Genomic DNA, 16,144 nt, shown 5'->3' on the forward strand with positions numbered 1-16,144 from the left:
TTATTGGTATATATACTACTTAAGATATATTTTAGCTGCATCATTGCAAAAATGTTCATTTATTTCCTCCTGAAATAAATTCTGCTGCTTAAAAAGTTTCTTACAGAATCTGAGTTTGTTGGTTTAATACAGTGGACAAGATTGTTACTGGGGCTTCTACAACACAGTTGTCCAGCAGGATGTTTTTGTTCAATAGGAGTCTCTTGTATGGCTCAGGACTGTCCCCTTCGTACACCAGAGGACTTTGTGTATCCCTTGCTTCCCAATGAAGACCTGAGAGACAAATACAGGCGCTACCTCTTCAGGGACTATGTGGAGGTATGGCCTCACTCTGCCCTACATTGTTCTGCCCTACATCTTTGTGGACTTACCTTGCATCACATAGTCACCTTTGTTACTTACCAAATATACTAAATATGCCATTAGATACTGAACTTTTAAAAAAGGAGCTCCATAGCTTTAAAGGAGTTTGAAACCAGTACAGGTGCCAGAAAAATGGCCTATGAAGCTAACCCTTAGCCCATGGCTCTAGCATCCCACATGGGTGCCAATTTGTGTCCTGGCAACTCTACTTTGTGTCCTGTCAGCTCCCTATTAATGGCCTGGGAAAGTAGCACAAAATTACTCAAGTGCTTGCACCCCTGACCTCATGTGGAAGACCCAGACGAAGCTCCTGGCTCCCAGCTTCTGACAAGCCCAGCCCTGGCCATAGCAGCCACATGGGGAGTAAATCAGCAGTTGGAAGACTTCTCTCTTTCTCTAATTTTAACTATTTGAAAAACCACTGCAGTATAGTGAAAAACAGTCACTGGAATTAGACAAATCATTGTGAGATCCCCAGGTCTTGGTTGTGACCTTTGACCCATTATTTTAGCTCCCCAGGGTCTTGGGGTTTCTCTTATGTAGGATGTAGCAAGATATTTCCACCTTATATATGCAGTTGCTTCAATAAAGCGCTTCATGTCAGTCAGGGGTATTTCAGGAATTGCTGTTCTTTCATTTTACTCTGTGACTCAACTCAGAAGAAAGGACTGCTGTTTGTTTTATTTAAAGATTTTTTTGTTTGTTTTAGATTTTTTTTTTTAATTGGAAAATCAGATTTACAGAGAGAAGGAGATACAGAGAGTAAGATCTTCCGTCTTTTGGTTCACTCCCCAACTAGCCACATGGCCAGAGTGGAGGTGATCAGGAGCTTCTTCTGTGTCTCCCACTGAGTGCAGGGTCCCAAGGCTTTGGGCTGTCCTCGACTGCTTTCCCAGGGCACAAGAAGAGAGCTGGAAGGGAAGTGGAACAGCCAGTACACAATCCAGTGCCCGTATGGGATCCTGGCACATGCAAGAAAACGACTTTGCCAGTAGACTGCAACACCAAGTCCTATATATATCCCTTTTTTTTAATATATTTTTAAGATTTATTTATTTATTGGAAAATCAGATATACAGAGAGGAGGAGAGACAGAGAGGAAGATCTTCCGTCCGATGATTCACTCCCCAAGTGAGCACAACGGCCGATGCTGTGCCGATCCGAAGCCAGGAGCCAGAAACTTCTTTCCGGGTCTCCCATGCGGGTGCAGGGTCTCAAAACTTTGGGCCGTCCTCATCTGCTTTTCAGATCACAAGCAGGGAGCTGGATGGCAAGTGGAGCTGCCGGGATAGAACCGGTGCCCATATGGGATCCTGGCGGTGCGTTCAAGGCGAGCACCTTAACTGCTACACTATCATGCCAGAAGGGGACAGAGATTTTTCACCTTCTCGGTTTACTCCCCTCCTGGCCACAGCGACCAGGACTATACCAGGTTTAAGCTAAGAGTTGTCTTATGCACAGCTGCCTAGGCTGCGTTTCTTTCCCACCCTAATCAATATGCATTTTTTTTTAACAGAGATCTGTGTTTTAATTTGTAATATAATCTTAGATCATTCTTGTGAATCACGACCCTTTTGGGTTTTAGATTTTTTTCTTTGTTTTTTTTTTGTTTTGTTTTGTTTTGAATTTTAAAATTTATTTATTTGAAAACCAGTGTTATAGGAAGGTGGGCAGGGACAGAGAAAGATCTTTAATCTGCTAGCCCACTTCCCAAATGGTCGCAACAGCTGGAACTGGGCTGAGCAGGAGCCAGTAGCTTCCTCCAGGTCTCCCACATGGGGCCCAAGCAGCTGGGCCATACTCCACTGCCTTCCCCAGCCAGTAGCAGGAAACTGGATTGGAAGTGGAACAGCAAGACTTGAACCAGTGCCCACAAGGGATGCTGTAGTCACAAATGGTGGTTTTACCTACTATGCTACAGCTTCTGCCCCTACTACCTGGTTTAAACCAGATTCAGTGGGCTTCCTTATTCGCGAATGTCTGGTCTTCCTGATTGACTTTATATATTCCTTTGATATACACATAATTAGTTGGAAAATCACAGGGCATTTGAGAAGTTGGCGGTGGGGGGTCTAATTTGGAGGCTGCAACAATGGGAAGTCCTCATTGTTTTCCTGTGATATGTTCACAGAGTCATTATCAACTCCAGCTGTGCCCTGGTGCAGACTGCCCCATGGTTATTCGAGTGCAGGAACCTAAAGCTCGCCGAGTGCAGTGCAATCGGTGCAACGAGGTCTTCTGGTAAGAGTGAGTGTGAGCTCTGGGCAGTGCTGAGCTCGTTTCCACCTCCACTGAGGGACTCCTGCTGCTGCTCTGTGTGGGAGAGGCGTGGACAGAGTGTGTCAGAATCAGAAGAGCAGGTCTCCCGGTGTTCAACTGTGTGCTTCACAGCACAAGGTGTTTGGTAAACAGTTTGTCTGGAGATGTGTGAGTGGAGATTCTTGGAGAAGACCTGACGTTGTGTGGGCTACTCGTGGCCCAGAGGTCATCTGTGTAGGTGTCTGCCTACACAGAAAATTCACATACATACAAGCTTCAACATTTAAATCTTTTGCTGTCTTGAGTGATTTTTGTAAAACTGTAATTCATAAATGTGTTCTGTATCTACTCAAGACTTACCTCGTTCAGTAAGTGTCATGGGAATAAAGTATACAGAGGATTTCCCTGGAGAAAGACAATATCCCAGTCACGTTCCTTGCATCAGTGCAATGTATGATTGGTGCTGTCATTAACATTATGTTCTAGGTTGGAAAAAGTATCCCCGGTAAATGTGAGTTGAGAGCCATGACTCGGGTCCAAATGTGTCCTAATTGTGCTCCCCAAAATGATTCATGATAGGGCTTCAGGGAAGCTCTATGGAAAACAGGATGTGTGTGCATGCTGCCTTTTATGACATTGTTGCATAATGTGGCCCACCAAGCATTAAGAATAATTGATGTCATTGCACTTTTGCTTTTGTCCACATTATGAATTTCTCTGCAGCCTGTATTTGGCCTTATGCCTGAGAGCATTTGCTATGGGTATAATGCCATTGTCGATTTGGGTCAAAGGTAGCCTAAGAGCACAGGAGCCTAACACCAGCAGTGTCATAATATGTGTTATGACACTACAGATTGAACAGTTTTGGCATTCATGCCCCTTGTGAGGCGAGAGGAAGTGAGACTTGCAGTCCTGGGGGAGCTCATCTGAGGCTGGGCTCTGAGTGTGATGGTCTTTCCTATAGCATTAACCCCACACACAGTGAAACCATGTGGGCAGATTGAAAATACCTTTGAAGAGCTCAGGTTGAAGAGATGTTCAGGTACTAACAGGTACTTACTATTCTGTTAATAAAGGTCAAACAGGCCTCGAGAGATGACTGCTTATAAAGCTTGAATTCAGGATCTGTAGGTTTGGACAAAAGGACATTTTTAAACATGAGACTCTGATTTTATTTGAATGTTTTTCTTTTCCAATTTTAAGTTTCAAGTGTCGTCAGATGTATCACGCCCCCACAGACTGCGCCACAATCCGGAAATGGCTCACGAAGTGTGCAGACGACTCTGAAACGGCCAACTACATTAGTGCCCACACTAAAGACGTAAGGACTGAATCTTTCCCATCAGGGATCTGCCTTCCTTAGCTCTGCCCAGGGCCATGTCGTCTGATAGCAGTGCAAGCCAAGTCCAGGGCCCTCCCTGGGGAGTGTGGACCCCTGTTCTTTCATTCAGACTGGCCAGTTGGCAGCAACTTATCTAGGATGCAATGACATTGATTTTAATAAAATGCCAGGATACTGGAAACAATTTGACCCAAAGGAGAACTAATTAGAATGCTTACCCAGACCCTGACAGCCTGGGAAAGAAGTAGTTAATATCACCCATAATAATGACAAGGCTATAATCCAAACCCACATCTGCCCAGTTCTTTCTTTGAAGCTTCCTGTGGGAACATGTGGCGTGCAGGTTCTAGGGGCTGCTGCTCCCTGTCCCTGTGCCCTCATGAGTACAACCATGACATTAAATCTAGTCTAGTTCATGGCAATAGCAGACAGAACCTGAGGCTTGCTGCTACAGTTCCTGGCTGTGTGGGGTTGCCAGTGTGTCCAGTGAGTAAGAGCAACTTCATGGTGGCCTGCTTATCCTCTTCTGGAAGCAGAAGTCTGGGCAAGCTGACCAGGCCTTAATCCAACGTGGCAGGTCTTGTGCTTCTCTGGCTCTCCTCCCAAGTGGGAAGGCCTTCTGAATCATCTGAGCAGCTTCTTGGCAGGGACAGATGGTGCGTGACTTAGTGGGGCTCGGCTGGTGCTTGAAGTGTTTCAGAGCCAAATGTGCTGACCTCGTTCCCTTGAATTGCTATTCCAGCCTCAGCGTCCTGCCACACTTAAGTGAGATGCTCTTCCCCAGACGTGCTCGCACGATGAGCTTCTGGGCTCGGGTACCAGGAGCTTTGTGTAATTTGTCTTAGGACCAGCCTGACGGTGCGTGAGCCTAATGGCGCCCTTCTGTCTCCTCAGTGTCCCAAGTGCAACATCTGCATCGAGAAGAATGGAGGCTGCAATCACATGGTGAGCAGATGCCTGTGCGCTTTGCATGTGTGACGTGGAGCCTTTGGTCAGCATGCCCTTAACATGTTCTCTTCTGTTTCCCCCCGACAGCAATGCTCCAAGTGTAAACACGGTGAGTCCCAGGCCTGACGCTGAAGGCCCAGTGGCACAGTCTGTGGGTCTTTTTTTTTTTTTTTTTAAGATTTATTTTCATTGGAAAGTCAGATATACAGAGAGGAAGATATTCCGTCTGCTGATTCACTCCCCAAAAGGCCGCAACAACTGGAGCTGCGCTGATCCAAAGCTAGGAGTCCAGAGCCTCTTCTAGGTCTCCCACGTGGGTGCAGGGTCCCAAGGCTTTGGGCCATCCTCAACTGCTTTCCAAGGCCACAAGCAGGAAGCTGGAAAGGAAGTGGTGTCGCTGAAATCCCAGCACCCATGTGGGATCTTGGCACATGCAAGAAGAGGACTTTAGCTACTGGGCTACTGCTCCGGGCCCAGTCTGTAGGTCTTGAACTTGGGTCTCTGGTGATCGTCTTTTCAATCCTGTTGAAATGAAATGACATAGCCAACGGGAACTTCATTTCTTGTACAGTAATCATAAGCAGCATGCAGCCTCCTCTTGATTTTATTTTAAATGATATTTTGATTCCTCTGCCACCTTGGCTGACACACATAGAAGTCAAGATTGGGGTGACCCTCTTGATCCTCAGTCATCCAAGAAGGTGTTACTGTGCTCTTTTTATTCTTTTTGTCATGGTAGGTAAGTAGCATGAGTCTTAGCTATTGTAATGTATAGATTCATTCTTACTTTTCCATTTATGTGTATTTTTGTTTTGTTTGAAAGACAGTGACAGAAATATTCTATCTGTTCGTTTACTCTACAAGTGGCTGCAACAAAAAAGGCTGAATAAGACCTAAGCCAGGAGCTGAGAGCTGCATCTTTGTCTGTGTGGGTGGCGGAAAACAAAGTACTTGAGTACCTGCTGTCTTCTAGGACGTTCATTCTCAGGAAACAGTCAAACTTTGAAGCTAAGCACTAAGGCTGTAAGCATTGTTACAGCAGAACCCATCCTAGGAACCCTTAGGTTTTACAAGATGTAGCAAAATATTAACTTTTTCTCGAGGTTTTATAAAATATCCAGCGTGGGTTTTGTTTGTTTTTTGGGTCTCCCCATCAGGAGCAGTTTATATAGCTTGAGCTGTTGGTTTTATTTTTCTTCCTGCCACTAAAGCGAGGATACAAAATTTTATTCCATGAAAAATATATTCCATGTAGGTATCTCTCTTTTTTTTTTTTAGAGATTTATTTATTTTTATTGGAAAGTCAGATGTACACAGAGGAGGAGAGACAGAAAGATCTTCTGTCCGTTGATTTCACTCCTCAAGTGGCTGCAATGACCGGACCTGAGCTGATCCGAAGCCAGGAGCCTGAAGCCTCCTCCAGGTCTCCCAACACAGATGCAGGATCCTGAGGCTTCAGGCCATCCTCAACTGCTTTCCCAAGCCAGAAGCAGGGAGCTGGATGGGAGATAAGGCCGCCAGAATTAGAACTGGCACCCATATGGGATCCTGGTGCCTGCAAGGCGAGGACTTTAGCCATCAGGCTACTGTGCCAGGCCCCCATGTAGGTATGTTAATAGAGTTACTTCAGGAGTCTCAGGAGGCCCTGAGAGTGTCATTTAGTAAGGGCCTAGGCTGATCCTGTTCCTAGCAGCCTGCTGTGATCAAATCGACATTGCTAGGTCCCAGACAGAAACAGTAGCTGAGGTCTAGAGCAAAGATAGTGGCCTATTTCCTCTGTGTGAATGAGACAGAAAAGTGCATAATGTGTGCAGTGTATAAAGAAGGATGACTCCAGGACCCAGCCCATGCTCGGTTTCTGAGAATTTCTTTATTTGCCTTTCCCTAGTCGATCTCGTCCCTCAAGAGGCACGGTTAACTGCAGATCCTTACTTTACTGTGTACTTATACTTGTGGAAGCAGCAGAGCTGAACAGTGTGTGATTCTCTGAAACAATGGCAAGCACCAAGCTGCTGAAAAGCGGGAGAACAGGGTTGCCACTGTGAGAGGGAGGCTGTTAGGACATATGGGATGACCTTTGGGTCTCTAGGTTTGGCTTTAACTTCCCTACAGCCTAAGAGCTTCTCTGTGAAGTCGCTGAGGTTATGAGCATGAACCTGGAGCAGTTTACCTCTCATAGTCACAGTCGCTACAGAAACATCATATGCAACTACATATTGGGCATAACAAACAAACTATGGTTGACCCCATTCCACTAGGCTGCAGAAATCATTTAGAGATTATGTGCATGTATATAGCATCTATAAAGTAGCTGTATATTTTAATTGTGCTCTTTAAAGGGCAGAAAGAAAGGACCACCATTGTAGCACAGCAGGTTCATCATTGCTTACAGTGCTTGCAACTCCATACTGGAGTTCTGATTTGAGTCCTCAAAGCTCTGCTTCTCATTCCAGTTCCTGGTCTTGCACCTGGGAACACAGCAGAAGATTGCCCAGGTGCCTGGGCTCCTTCTGCCTAGTGGGAAACCAGGATGAAATACCTGGCTCGTGGCCTCAGCCTGGCCCAACCCTGGCTGCTAAAAGTCATTTCGGGAGTGGACCACCTATAGAAAATGGATATGTTACCATCCCTACCCCATCATTGTGCCCGTATAGGGGGAGGGTGTGATTGGCATAGTGGTACAGTGAATTAATACTGGGAACGCTGGCATCGTGTGTGTGCGAGTACTGGATGCTTCATTTCTGATCCACCTCCCAGCTAATGCACCTGGGAAACCAGCATGAGATGGGCCAGAAGCTTGCGTGCCTATAGCCCTTATGGAAGGCCCAAATGAAGTTTAGTCTCCTGGTTTCATTTTGACCAAACCTTGGCATTTTTTAGAGTGAACGAAAGGATAGAATGCAAATGCACACATATGCTTTTCCTCCTCTCTGTTTCTCCCCTCTTTCAAATAGATAATTTTTTTTTTAAGAAAGGGGGAAATGCCTTTATTTCTAGTTTTGTTTACGAAAATCTTTCTAAATCAAGTGTTAGAGGATGGGAGATGGGATGTGTACAGATGCTGTTTTCTACATGACCAAGTAGACCTCATTTGGACAAGTTTCTACCTCTGCGAGGCTTTGATGCAAAGGGCCCGTGGTCTTGGTGTAGTCAGCACCTGCCTGTATACCTGTGTTGAATTAGTAAGGTGCAGAGCACATGTGCTAAGGGATTGCAGGATAGTTGATTCTGCTCTTGAGAGCAAAGACAGGCTGCAGAGATAGCAGGATTTTCTGTTTCCTCTAGAAGGAGGTGAACCTGGTAAGTTCTCGTCAGGTGACACCTCCAGAGCAGAGTGTGTCCATCCCACTGCCTTTACCTTGTGTGTTCATCTTACGGGTGTAAGTGACTCTCCCTTTGTTCTGTGCAGACTTCTGCTGGATGTGTCTGGGAGATTGGAAGACGCATGGCAGTGAATACTATGAGTGCAGTCGGTACAAGGAGAATCCTGACATTGTGAACCAGAGCCAACAGGCCCAGGCCAGGGAGGCCCTCAAGAAGTACTTGTTCTACTTTGAGAGGGTAGGCATCCTTTCCTGTGGCTGCCCCAGTATGGTGGGCTGACTGGCAGCCTGAGCCTGCCTGGGCAATGAAACTCCTGGCAGGAAGTCACGGATATTGACTTCAGTTAGACGATGAATTGAAGGACAGTGAGAGGCCATTAGGCAATTTCTTTGTTCCCATACCTTTTTTCTGAAACAGTTACAGAGGGAGAGACAAGAGATATCTTTCATCTGCTGGTGCACTCCCCAGATGGTCACATTGGTGAGGGCTGAGCTGGGGCAAAGGCAGGAGTTCCACCTGAGTTTACTCTGTGAGTGCAGGGCCTCAAACAACACTTGGTCCACCTTGCACTGTTTTTTCCAGGTTTCTAGTAGGAAAATAGAGCAGCTGAAACACAGACTGGTATCTATATGCTGGCAGTTTAACCCACTATATCACAACACTGGCCCATCCACTTTGTTCTTAGTTAAGAAATGATTTTCCCCAGGGAGACCCTTCAAACATTACAGGGGGTGACAGTTGGTCCTAAACACAACAGATTAGGGTGGGGAGAAAGAGAGTCCCATTGCCTGCATGTGATGGGGTGACCTGACACGCAAGCAGCTGCTGTTGTGGGTTAGAGTGGACATTTAAGGACACCCTTGTTCCCCTTGAGTTTGAGGAGGTCTGTGGCCACACCCTCCCAGCCATGGGTCTGTCCTGGACTCTGAGTCTCTGTATGTTGCCAAGAGTTCTACAGTTTTCTCCTTTCTTTGTTTTCTAGTGGGAAAACCACAACAAAAGCCTGCAGCTAGAAGCACAGACATACCAGCGCATCCATGAAAAGATTCAAGAGAGGGTTATGAACAATCTTGGGACTTGGATCGACTGGCAATATCTACAAAATGCTGCCAAGCTCTTGGCCAAGGTACTTATCATCTCGCTCTTGGGATTCCCACTGCATTTCCTGGCCCTGTCAGGGCAGACTTCCGAGGCTGGGTATCCTTGTGGGGATTGAAGGGTGTTTAGCATCCTAACACGTTTCTCTTCAAGGGGTCCCTTTCCCTGCACTGTGCCCATGACAGACAGCAGCTTCCTGTAGGCAGTACCAGAACTCTTTTCTTCTCCTCCTGTCCCATCCCCACATCGAACAAAGGAAAATGCAAGGGTTGTCTTGGGAGAGGTGTTGAGATAAGTATGTGGAGTCCTGTGCACCTCAAACGGGGAAAGGCGTTGCAGCAATGCTTTCATGATTGTGAAAGGAATGGGGTAGGGAGGGTTCTAGGATTATCCTGGTTTCAGTTTACCCAGTGTCTTGCCCCAGGTCATATCTTCGACTTGGCTTTGTTTCTTTCAAGCCCTTCTCTGTGAAGCCAGGTTACTCTGCATGGTGCGGCAAGAATTGTAAGCACCACTTGAAGAACAAGTAGGTTAGAATCACAAAGGTCCCTTCTCTTCTCTCTTCCTGCAGTGTCGATACACCCTGCAATACACCTATCCATATGCCTACTACATGGAGTCTGGACCCAGGAAGAAGCTGGTAAGGCAGAGCTGTCCCTGCTTGTCCCGGCGGGCTGGTCTCAGAGGTGCCCTTCTCCCCAGCACTGCACAGAAAAGCTAGGGACAGACCCTGAAAAGACTGTATGGCTTCTGGGGAACATTGGCATGCATGTGCTTAAGTAAATTCGAGTTGATGTTTTAAATAATTTATAGTTATTATTTAAATATTGGAAAACAGAAAAACTTGATTTCATGCATAATCTCTCCAAAAAGAAATGGCCACAGTTGACATTTTCCAGCTTTTTCAGATTATATATGATGATATATATAATCTTTGATTGTTAGAACTATTTGTTTGTTACTGCTATCACCATTTATTGGACTGTTCAATGCTATTTGCTTTTTGTTTTTTAATATGTGTGTATTTGAAAAGCAGAGTGACAAGATTGAGAGATCTCTTCTATCTACCAGTTTAATTCCTAGATGACCACAACAGCTGGGCTTGGCGGGGCCAAAGCCAGGACCCAGGAACTCTATCCAAGTCCACCAAATGGATGGCAGGGACCTAAGCACTTGAGCCATTACCCACTGCAAATGAGTAGAATATTTTTTAAGGTGTTTGATTTATAGAGGGATCAGAAAATCAAACTGTCCATAAGAAGCCCATTCTGGCTTGGTTTTTTAGTGTTTGTTTCCCTGTGTACTGGTAGCTTGCTGCCAACATACAGGGACAGTTCAAATTTTGCTCTTCCCTTGAAGATAGAGGGTGAGTGTGACTGTGCCATGTAACCAGATTCTTCAAATAGCCCTTTCTCTTTTCCTTATTTCGTTAACTGGTTGACTCCTCATATGTCCACAGCAACTCCTGGCTGGAATCAAAGTAACAGAGAACTCAGTCCAGACTGTCCACATGCATGGCAGAGGCCCACCTCCTTGAGCCATGCCCATCTGCCTCCCAGCATCTCCTTTGGCGGGTGCGGGTACCAGGAGCCAGAGCTGGGTTCTGAGCCCAGGTACCCCATGTGGGATACAGGCATCTTAGCCAATGTCAGCTCCCAAGCTTACTGACTGTTGCTGGATAACCTTTAGTCTGGCTCTGGTATAGGGAATTAATACTGTTGTCTAAGAATAGTGTCAAGGTTGTGTGGAGCTGCCTGTGCCCTGCTACCTCTGCCTGGCTATAGCTCCCTCTCCTTTATCTCCTTCCCTTCCCCGCCCCCCCGCCCCCCATACAGTTTGAATACCAGCAGGCTCAGCTAGAGGCCGAGATCGAAAACCTCTCCTGGAAAGTGGAACGTGCTGACAGCTATGACCGAGGGGTAAGTTCCTGCTGTCCCACAGGCGTGACAGGTGGCACCAACACAGGGTGCTGGCGTTGGCGCTGAAGCTGCTGCTGCTGAGAAGGGTGGGGAGGGCAGTAGCTGTGATTGTTTGGACTCCCTGACATGACAGGTGTTCTGGGGTTCCTCCCTGCTTCAGGACTAGGCTAGACCTGTACCCTTCTCACTTCCCCAACACAGGACTTGGAGAACCAGATGCACATAGCGGAGCAGCGGAGAAGAACCCTGCTCAAAGATTTCCACGACACCTAAGTTGGGACGTGAACATGCTGGGGTGAAGATGTGGCTGCCATGCTGCACGCTGCAGGCTCTGCCCTTCACAACCCCGGTGACAGCCAGGGCCCCACTCCTGAGAGACACTGGCAACACTTCTTAGTCAATTTCTGTTTTCTTCTCATCTTTTTGCTTTTTGTTTCTACCAGGGTAGAGGCCATATTGAGTTGGCCTCTTTTCAGGACTTTCACTTCCCCCTGGATGGTTGTTGGGAGGGAGGGAGGATTTTTTCTGAATGGCTATTAATAGTATTAGATCATTACAACTTACATAATTTTCAGAGTTGTACAATTATACAACAGCAACAACAAAAGACAAACCATAGGATAACACAAAGCCCTTTTAAAAAATAAATTGGCATTGGAGTGTTTTACCCTCTAGCTATTTTGCTTAGACTGTAATGTATGCTGCCCACCAAGCTGCCTCAAAAGGTTGCTACTGCACCTGGGTCCCAGGGTGCCCCTTGCTTGCCTGGTTCAAGGGTTTATCCATCATTGGAATCCCAGGGGAAGGTGGGGGTGGCAAATGTTGGGGGCTGAGGAGGCCTGCTTATGGTCACAGAATCACACTGGGCCTTCCTGCCATGGTATATCATCACCTCTCGTGGCACTGCTGTCTAGGTTCCTGTTTGTGCTTGAAAGTGGATGTGCCTGGACCTGGCTCCCAGGGACACAGCCCACGCAGAGCACAGAGCACTGTCTTCTCCACACACAAGGACACTGGTTCAGCACGGTGCTTCCTTTTCTCTCCTTATAAATCCACTTTCAGGGGAGCTCTCCAAAACACACTTACTTTACCCTGGACACTTCTTTTTTGCCAGAATTCAAATACCATCACTTTGACCAGGCATGTGCAGCTACATCGGGCCCGTTGCTGCAGTCTCCCCTGGCCGGTATCAGGATCAGAGTTCAGTGTGCCCTCCCACAGCATGGGCCTTCCTGGCCAGGCCTAAACAAGTTGTTTTTATGTTTTCTGGACTCTGCCCAGAGTTGCTGGGGAATAGGGTATGTTCTTCTGTGCCCATATCTAGCTAGTGGAGGACACTGCCTCTGTGGTCTTGGAACCTCAGACCGGCAGGACCCCAGTTTGTAGCTCAGCCCATGAGCAAGCAGCTGGCTGGAGGAAAGAACAGGCCTTAGCACAGTCCATTACAAAGAGCCAGTGTTTTGCCTATTGTCCTGCCTGTCCTGAACCTGGTCCTGTGGGCCTTTGGAATGTTGGGTCTGTGAACTTGTTCAGTGCCACCATTCAAACTGGCAGAGCTGTTGAGATCTGTGAACACTGTGGTAGAAATTCTGGATGGTTCCTACATCCTCACCTCCAGTAAGTTATAAAACTTGAATCATTCTTGAAGAAAAAGGGCAGCTGTGACTGGAGGTCTTGGGCGTGTGGCTGGCCTTAAGTTCCCTCTCCACCCCTTCAAATGTTGTCTCTTTGCTTCCTCTGAGGGAAGGAGGGACTGTGCAGTGGACAGGAACAAGGTAGCATTGAGGTCAGGGAGCCCAGCATGGAACAGAGGAAGTACACCAGATACTGGGAGAGTCTGCTGGGCCCAGGGGCGGGGTGTATGTGTGAATGCTGTGCTGTGCTGGAGTAACCTGGGATCTAGAGCCTTTCAGTGCACACTCCGTTTGCACATGACACAGGTGCAGCCCTGTGCTTGGGTCCCACCCTGCCCACCTGGAGGACTGTGTGGCTGCCATCTCTTGTACTTGCTTCGCCTGTGGTCCCTACCAACCTTCCCTGCCCAGACTGTGGCCTTCTGTGGGGCGCTTCCTGGAGTACCCCCAGGGGCTGTCTTTTGCTTGTGTTTCAGGAAGATGATGGGAAAAATTGGGCAGAAGCATTCTGCCCTCCAGAGGATGGAAGAGAAAGAGATGCAGTGTTTTCATGAATTCATATTTCTTTGTTTTTCTTCAAAGAGAAAGTTATATGAGGCAATGTCATCTGCTCAACATTGAGTAGTTTATTCAAAATAAATTGTAAGTTTCTGATTATAAAGGAGTGTGTAGTCTTTCTTTAAAGGGTCCACATTGCCTCCTGGGCCACCAGAGGACCTGGTCTGTAAGCCTGGGATGAGGGCCTCCTTCCCTTTTGAGCGATCTGGGCATAGGCCACTTTCATGTGGGCCTTAAGGAAGGAAGTGGAGCATTTGGGTCATGGTCACTCTCCCTTCCCTCGCTGCAGGCTGAATGGCTGCCTACAATTGGTGAGCCAGGCTGCTGGCATGGGATGGGTGAAAGTGCCCCAGGCCCCACTGAGACACCTCTGGACCTGCAGAATGAGCAGAGCAGGGGCTGGGAAGTATGGGAGAGGGAGTTGTGGCTTCCCAAGGGTCAGGAGGTCCATGAAGAAATAACTTGGGGCAAGAACAAGAAGTGTTTGGAGGGTTAATCCCATGAGTAAAGGACAGGAAATAGATAGGACCAGAGCAATTTCCAAGATTTATTTTTATTACAAGTCAGACAGAGAGGAGGAGAGACAGAGAGGAAGATCTTCTGTCCGATAATTCACTCCCCAAGTGAGCACAACAACCAGTGCTGTGCCAATCCAAAGCCAGGAACTTCTGAGTCTCACACGGGTGCAGGGTCCAAAGTCTTTTGGCTGTCCTCTACTGCTTTCCCAGGCCACAAGCAGGGAACTGGATGGGAAGTGGAGCAGCTGGGATTAGAACCGACGCCCATATGAGATCCTGGCGCATTCAAGGCGAGGACATTAGCCACTAGACCATCATGCTGGGCCCAACTAAGCCCCATTCGTAGCACCTGGGCATGCAGTGGTGTGCAGAAGATGCATGGTCTAGCCTCCCAGTAAGAAATGTAAGTGCTAATGATGACTACCTGCTGAATAGCAAAAAAGTATAGCTCATAGGGCCCAGCATGGTGGCCTAGCAACCAAAGTTCTCACCTTGACCACACTGGAATAACATTATGGGTGCCATTTTTTTTTTTTTTCTTAAGATTTGTTTTTATTGCAAAGTCAGATATACAGAGAGGAGGGAGAGATACAGAAAAATATCTTCTGTCCGATGATTCACTCCCAAAGTGATTGCAACGGCTGGTGCTGTGCCAATCTGAAGCCAGGAACTTTCCGGGTCTCCCACACAGGTGCAGGGTCCCAAGGCTTTGGACCATCCTTGGCTACTTTCACAGGGCACAAGCAGGGAGCTGGATGGGAAGCGTGGCTGTCGGGATTGGAACCTGTGCCCATATGGGATCCTGGCACATTCAAGGTGAGGACTTTAGCTGCTAGGCCACCACACAGGACCCATATGGATGCCAGTTCTAATCCTGACAGCACCATTTCCCATCCAGCTCCCTGCTTATGGCCTGAGAGAGCAGTCAAGGACAGCTAAAAGCCTTGGGACCCTGCACCCACATGGGAGACCGGAAGAGCTCCTAGCTGCTGGCTTCGGATTGGTGCAGCTCTATCCACTGCAGTCATTTGGGGAGTGAAGATCGGACAGAAGATCTTCCTCTCTGTCTCTGCTCCTTTCTGTATATCTGACTTTGCAGCAATAAGAATAAAGTAAATCTTAAAAAAACTAATAAAAATAAACATATCTTTCCAAAACAAATGTCAAACTAAAATACCTTACTGTTGGAAACTATGGAGAAGTCCAGTTTTTGTGATGCATATTAGAACACAGGTTAGGGAACACACTGGGATTCCATATGGGTGCTGGTTCTAATCCCAGAAGCTCCACTTCCCATCCAACTCCCTGCTTGTGGCCTGGGAAAGCAGTTGAGGATGACCCAAAGCTTTGGGACCCTGCACCCGCGTGAAAGACCCAGAAGAAGCTCCTGGCTCCTGGCTTTGGATTGGCTCCGCTCCACCCATTGCAGTTTCAAGGGGAGTAAACCATCAGATGGAAGATCTTCCTCTCTGTCTCTCCTCCTTTCTGTATATCTGCTTTTCCAATAAAAATAAATTTTTAAAAATACAAAGAGGTAGAGAACACAAAAGTAGTCATTAAAACAAAGGAACAAAAAAAAAAAGTTAGCAAACACCTATGTTTGGTAGTGTGGCTGTAAGCCCCTGGGACAGACTACCATGGTCTCAAAGGCATACCTTCATGCTGTGTGATGTGAAATTCCCATGGCGGACAACAGGGGGACAGAAGAAAACCAAGATGGTCAGCTTCTCTGCAGCCTGCTTGCCTTCGTTCATCAGCCTGCTACAAGGGGAGAAGAAAGGAATTGAGTGAAATAGGTTAAGGCCCATGAGAGTTGCAATGCTAATTTAATTATACTACATCAAATATTGTTGGGAAATGGACTTGTCATTAATTTCATTGATACCAAAAGCCTGTGGACCCCCTAGTGCTAACCATAACTGAAGTATTATCAGTAAATTTGAGAGGTCTATGATTCTGGAAAATTCTGTCTGTGCTGCATTTAGAAATGGAGACTTGGGACTAGAGTGAATTGAAAGACAAGTTGCCAGCATTGTGAACAGTCCTCAACGGGAATAGGAAACAGTTACTTAGCAGCCTTTACATGTCATTTGGAGCTTGCACTGGGTGAGCCAAAATGGGATGCCCAACATGGGGTGTCTGACACACCCCAGGCTTTGCAGAGCCACAGCAGCTCTCACT

At 47.0% G+C, this 16,144-nt stretch overlaps 1 protein-coding gene across 1 annotated transcript in view; it reads left to right on the forward strand.

The window, feature by feature from the left end:
- The window catches only part of ARIH2 (ariadne RBR E3 ubiquitin protein ligase 2), a 48,433-nt gene extending 34,889 nt beyond the window's left edge, over nucleotides 1-13,544 (forward strand). Inside the window, exons 6-15 of the mRNA XM_040994427.1 lie at nucleotides 197-318; nucleotides 2,495-2,604; nucleotides 3,826-3,943; nucleotides 4,859-4,909; nucleotides 5,000-5,021; nucleotides 8,322-8,473; nucleotides 9,219-9,362; nucleotides 9,906-9,974; nucleotides 11,170-11,253; nucleotides 11,455-13,544. Of these exons, the coding sequence (XP_040850361.1) occupies nucleotides 197-318; nucleotides 2,495-2,604; nucleotides 3,826-3,943; nucleotides 4,859-4,909; nucleotides 5,000-5,021; nucleotides 8,322-8,473; nucleotides 9,219-9,362; nucleotides 9,906-9,974; nucleotides 11,170-11,253; nucleotides 11,455-11,526 (944 nt within the window). The 3' untranslated portion in view covers nucleotides 11,527-13,544. The remainder of the gene's footprint in view (nucleotides 1-196; nucleotides 319-2,494; nucleotides 2,605-3,825; nucleotides 3,944-4,858; nucleotides 4,910-4,999; nucleotides 5,022-8,321; nucleotides 8,474-9,218; nucleotides 9,363-9,905; nucleotides 9,975-11,169; nucleotides 11,254-11,454) is intronic.
- The last annotated feature ends 2,600 nt before the right edge of the window (nucleotides 13,545-16,144 follow it).

The sequence above is a fragment of the Ochotona curzoniae genome, unplaced genomic scaffold, assembly GCF_017591425.1.
Source record: "Ochotona curzoniae isolate NIBS_2020 unplaced genomic scaffold, NIBS_Ocur_1.0 contig_908, whole genome shotgun sequence".
Taxonomy (NCBI): Eukaryota; Metazoa; Chordata; class Mammalia; order Lagomorpha; family Ochotonidae; genus Ochotona; species Ochotona curzoniae.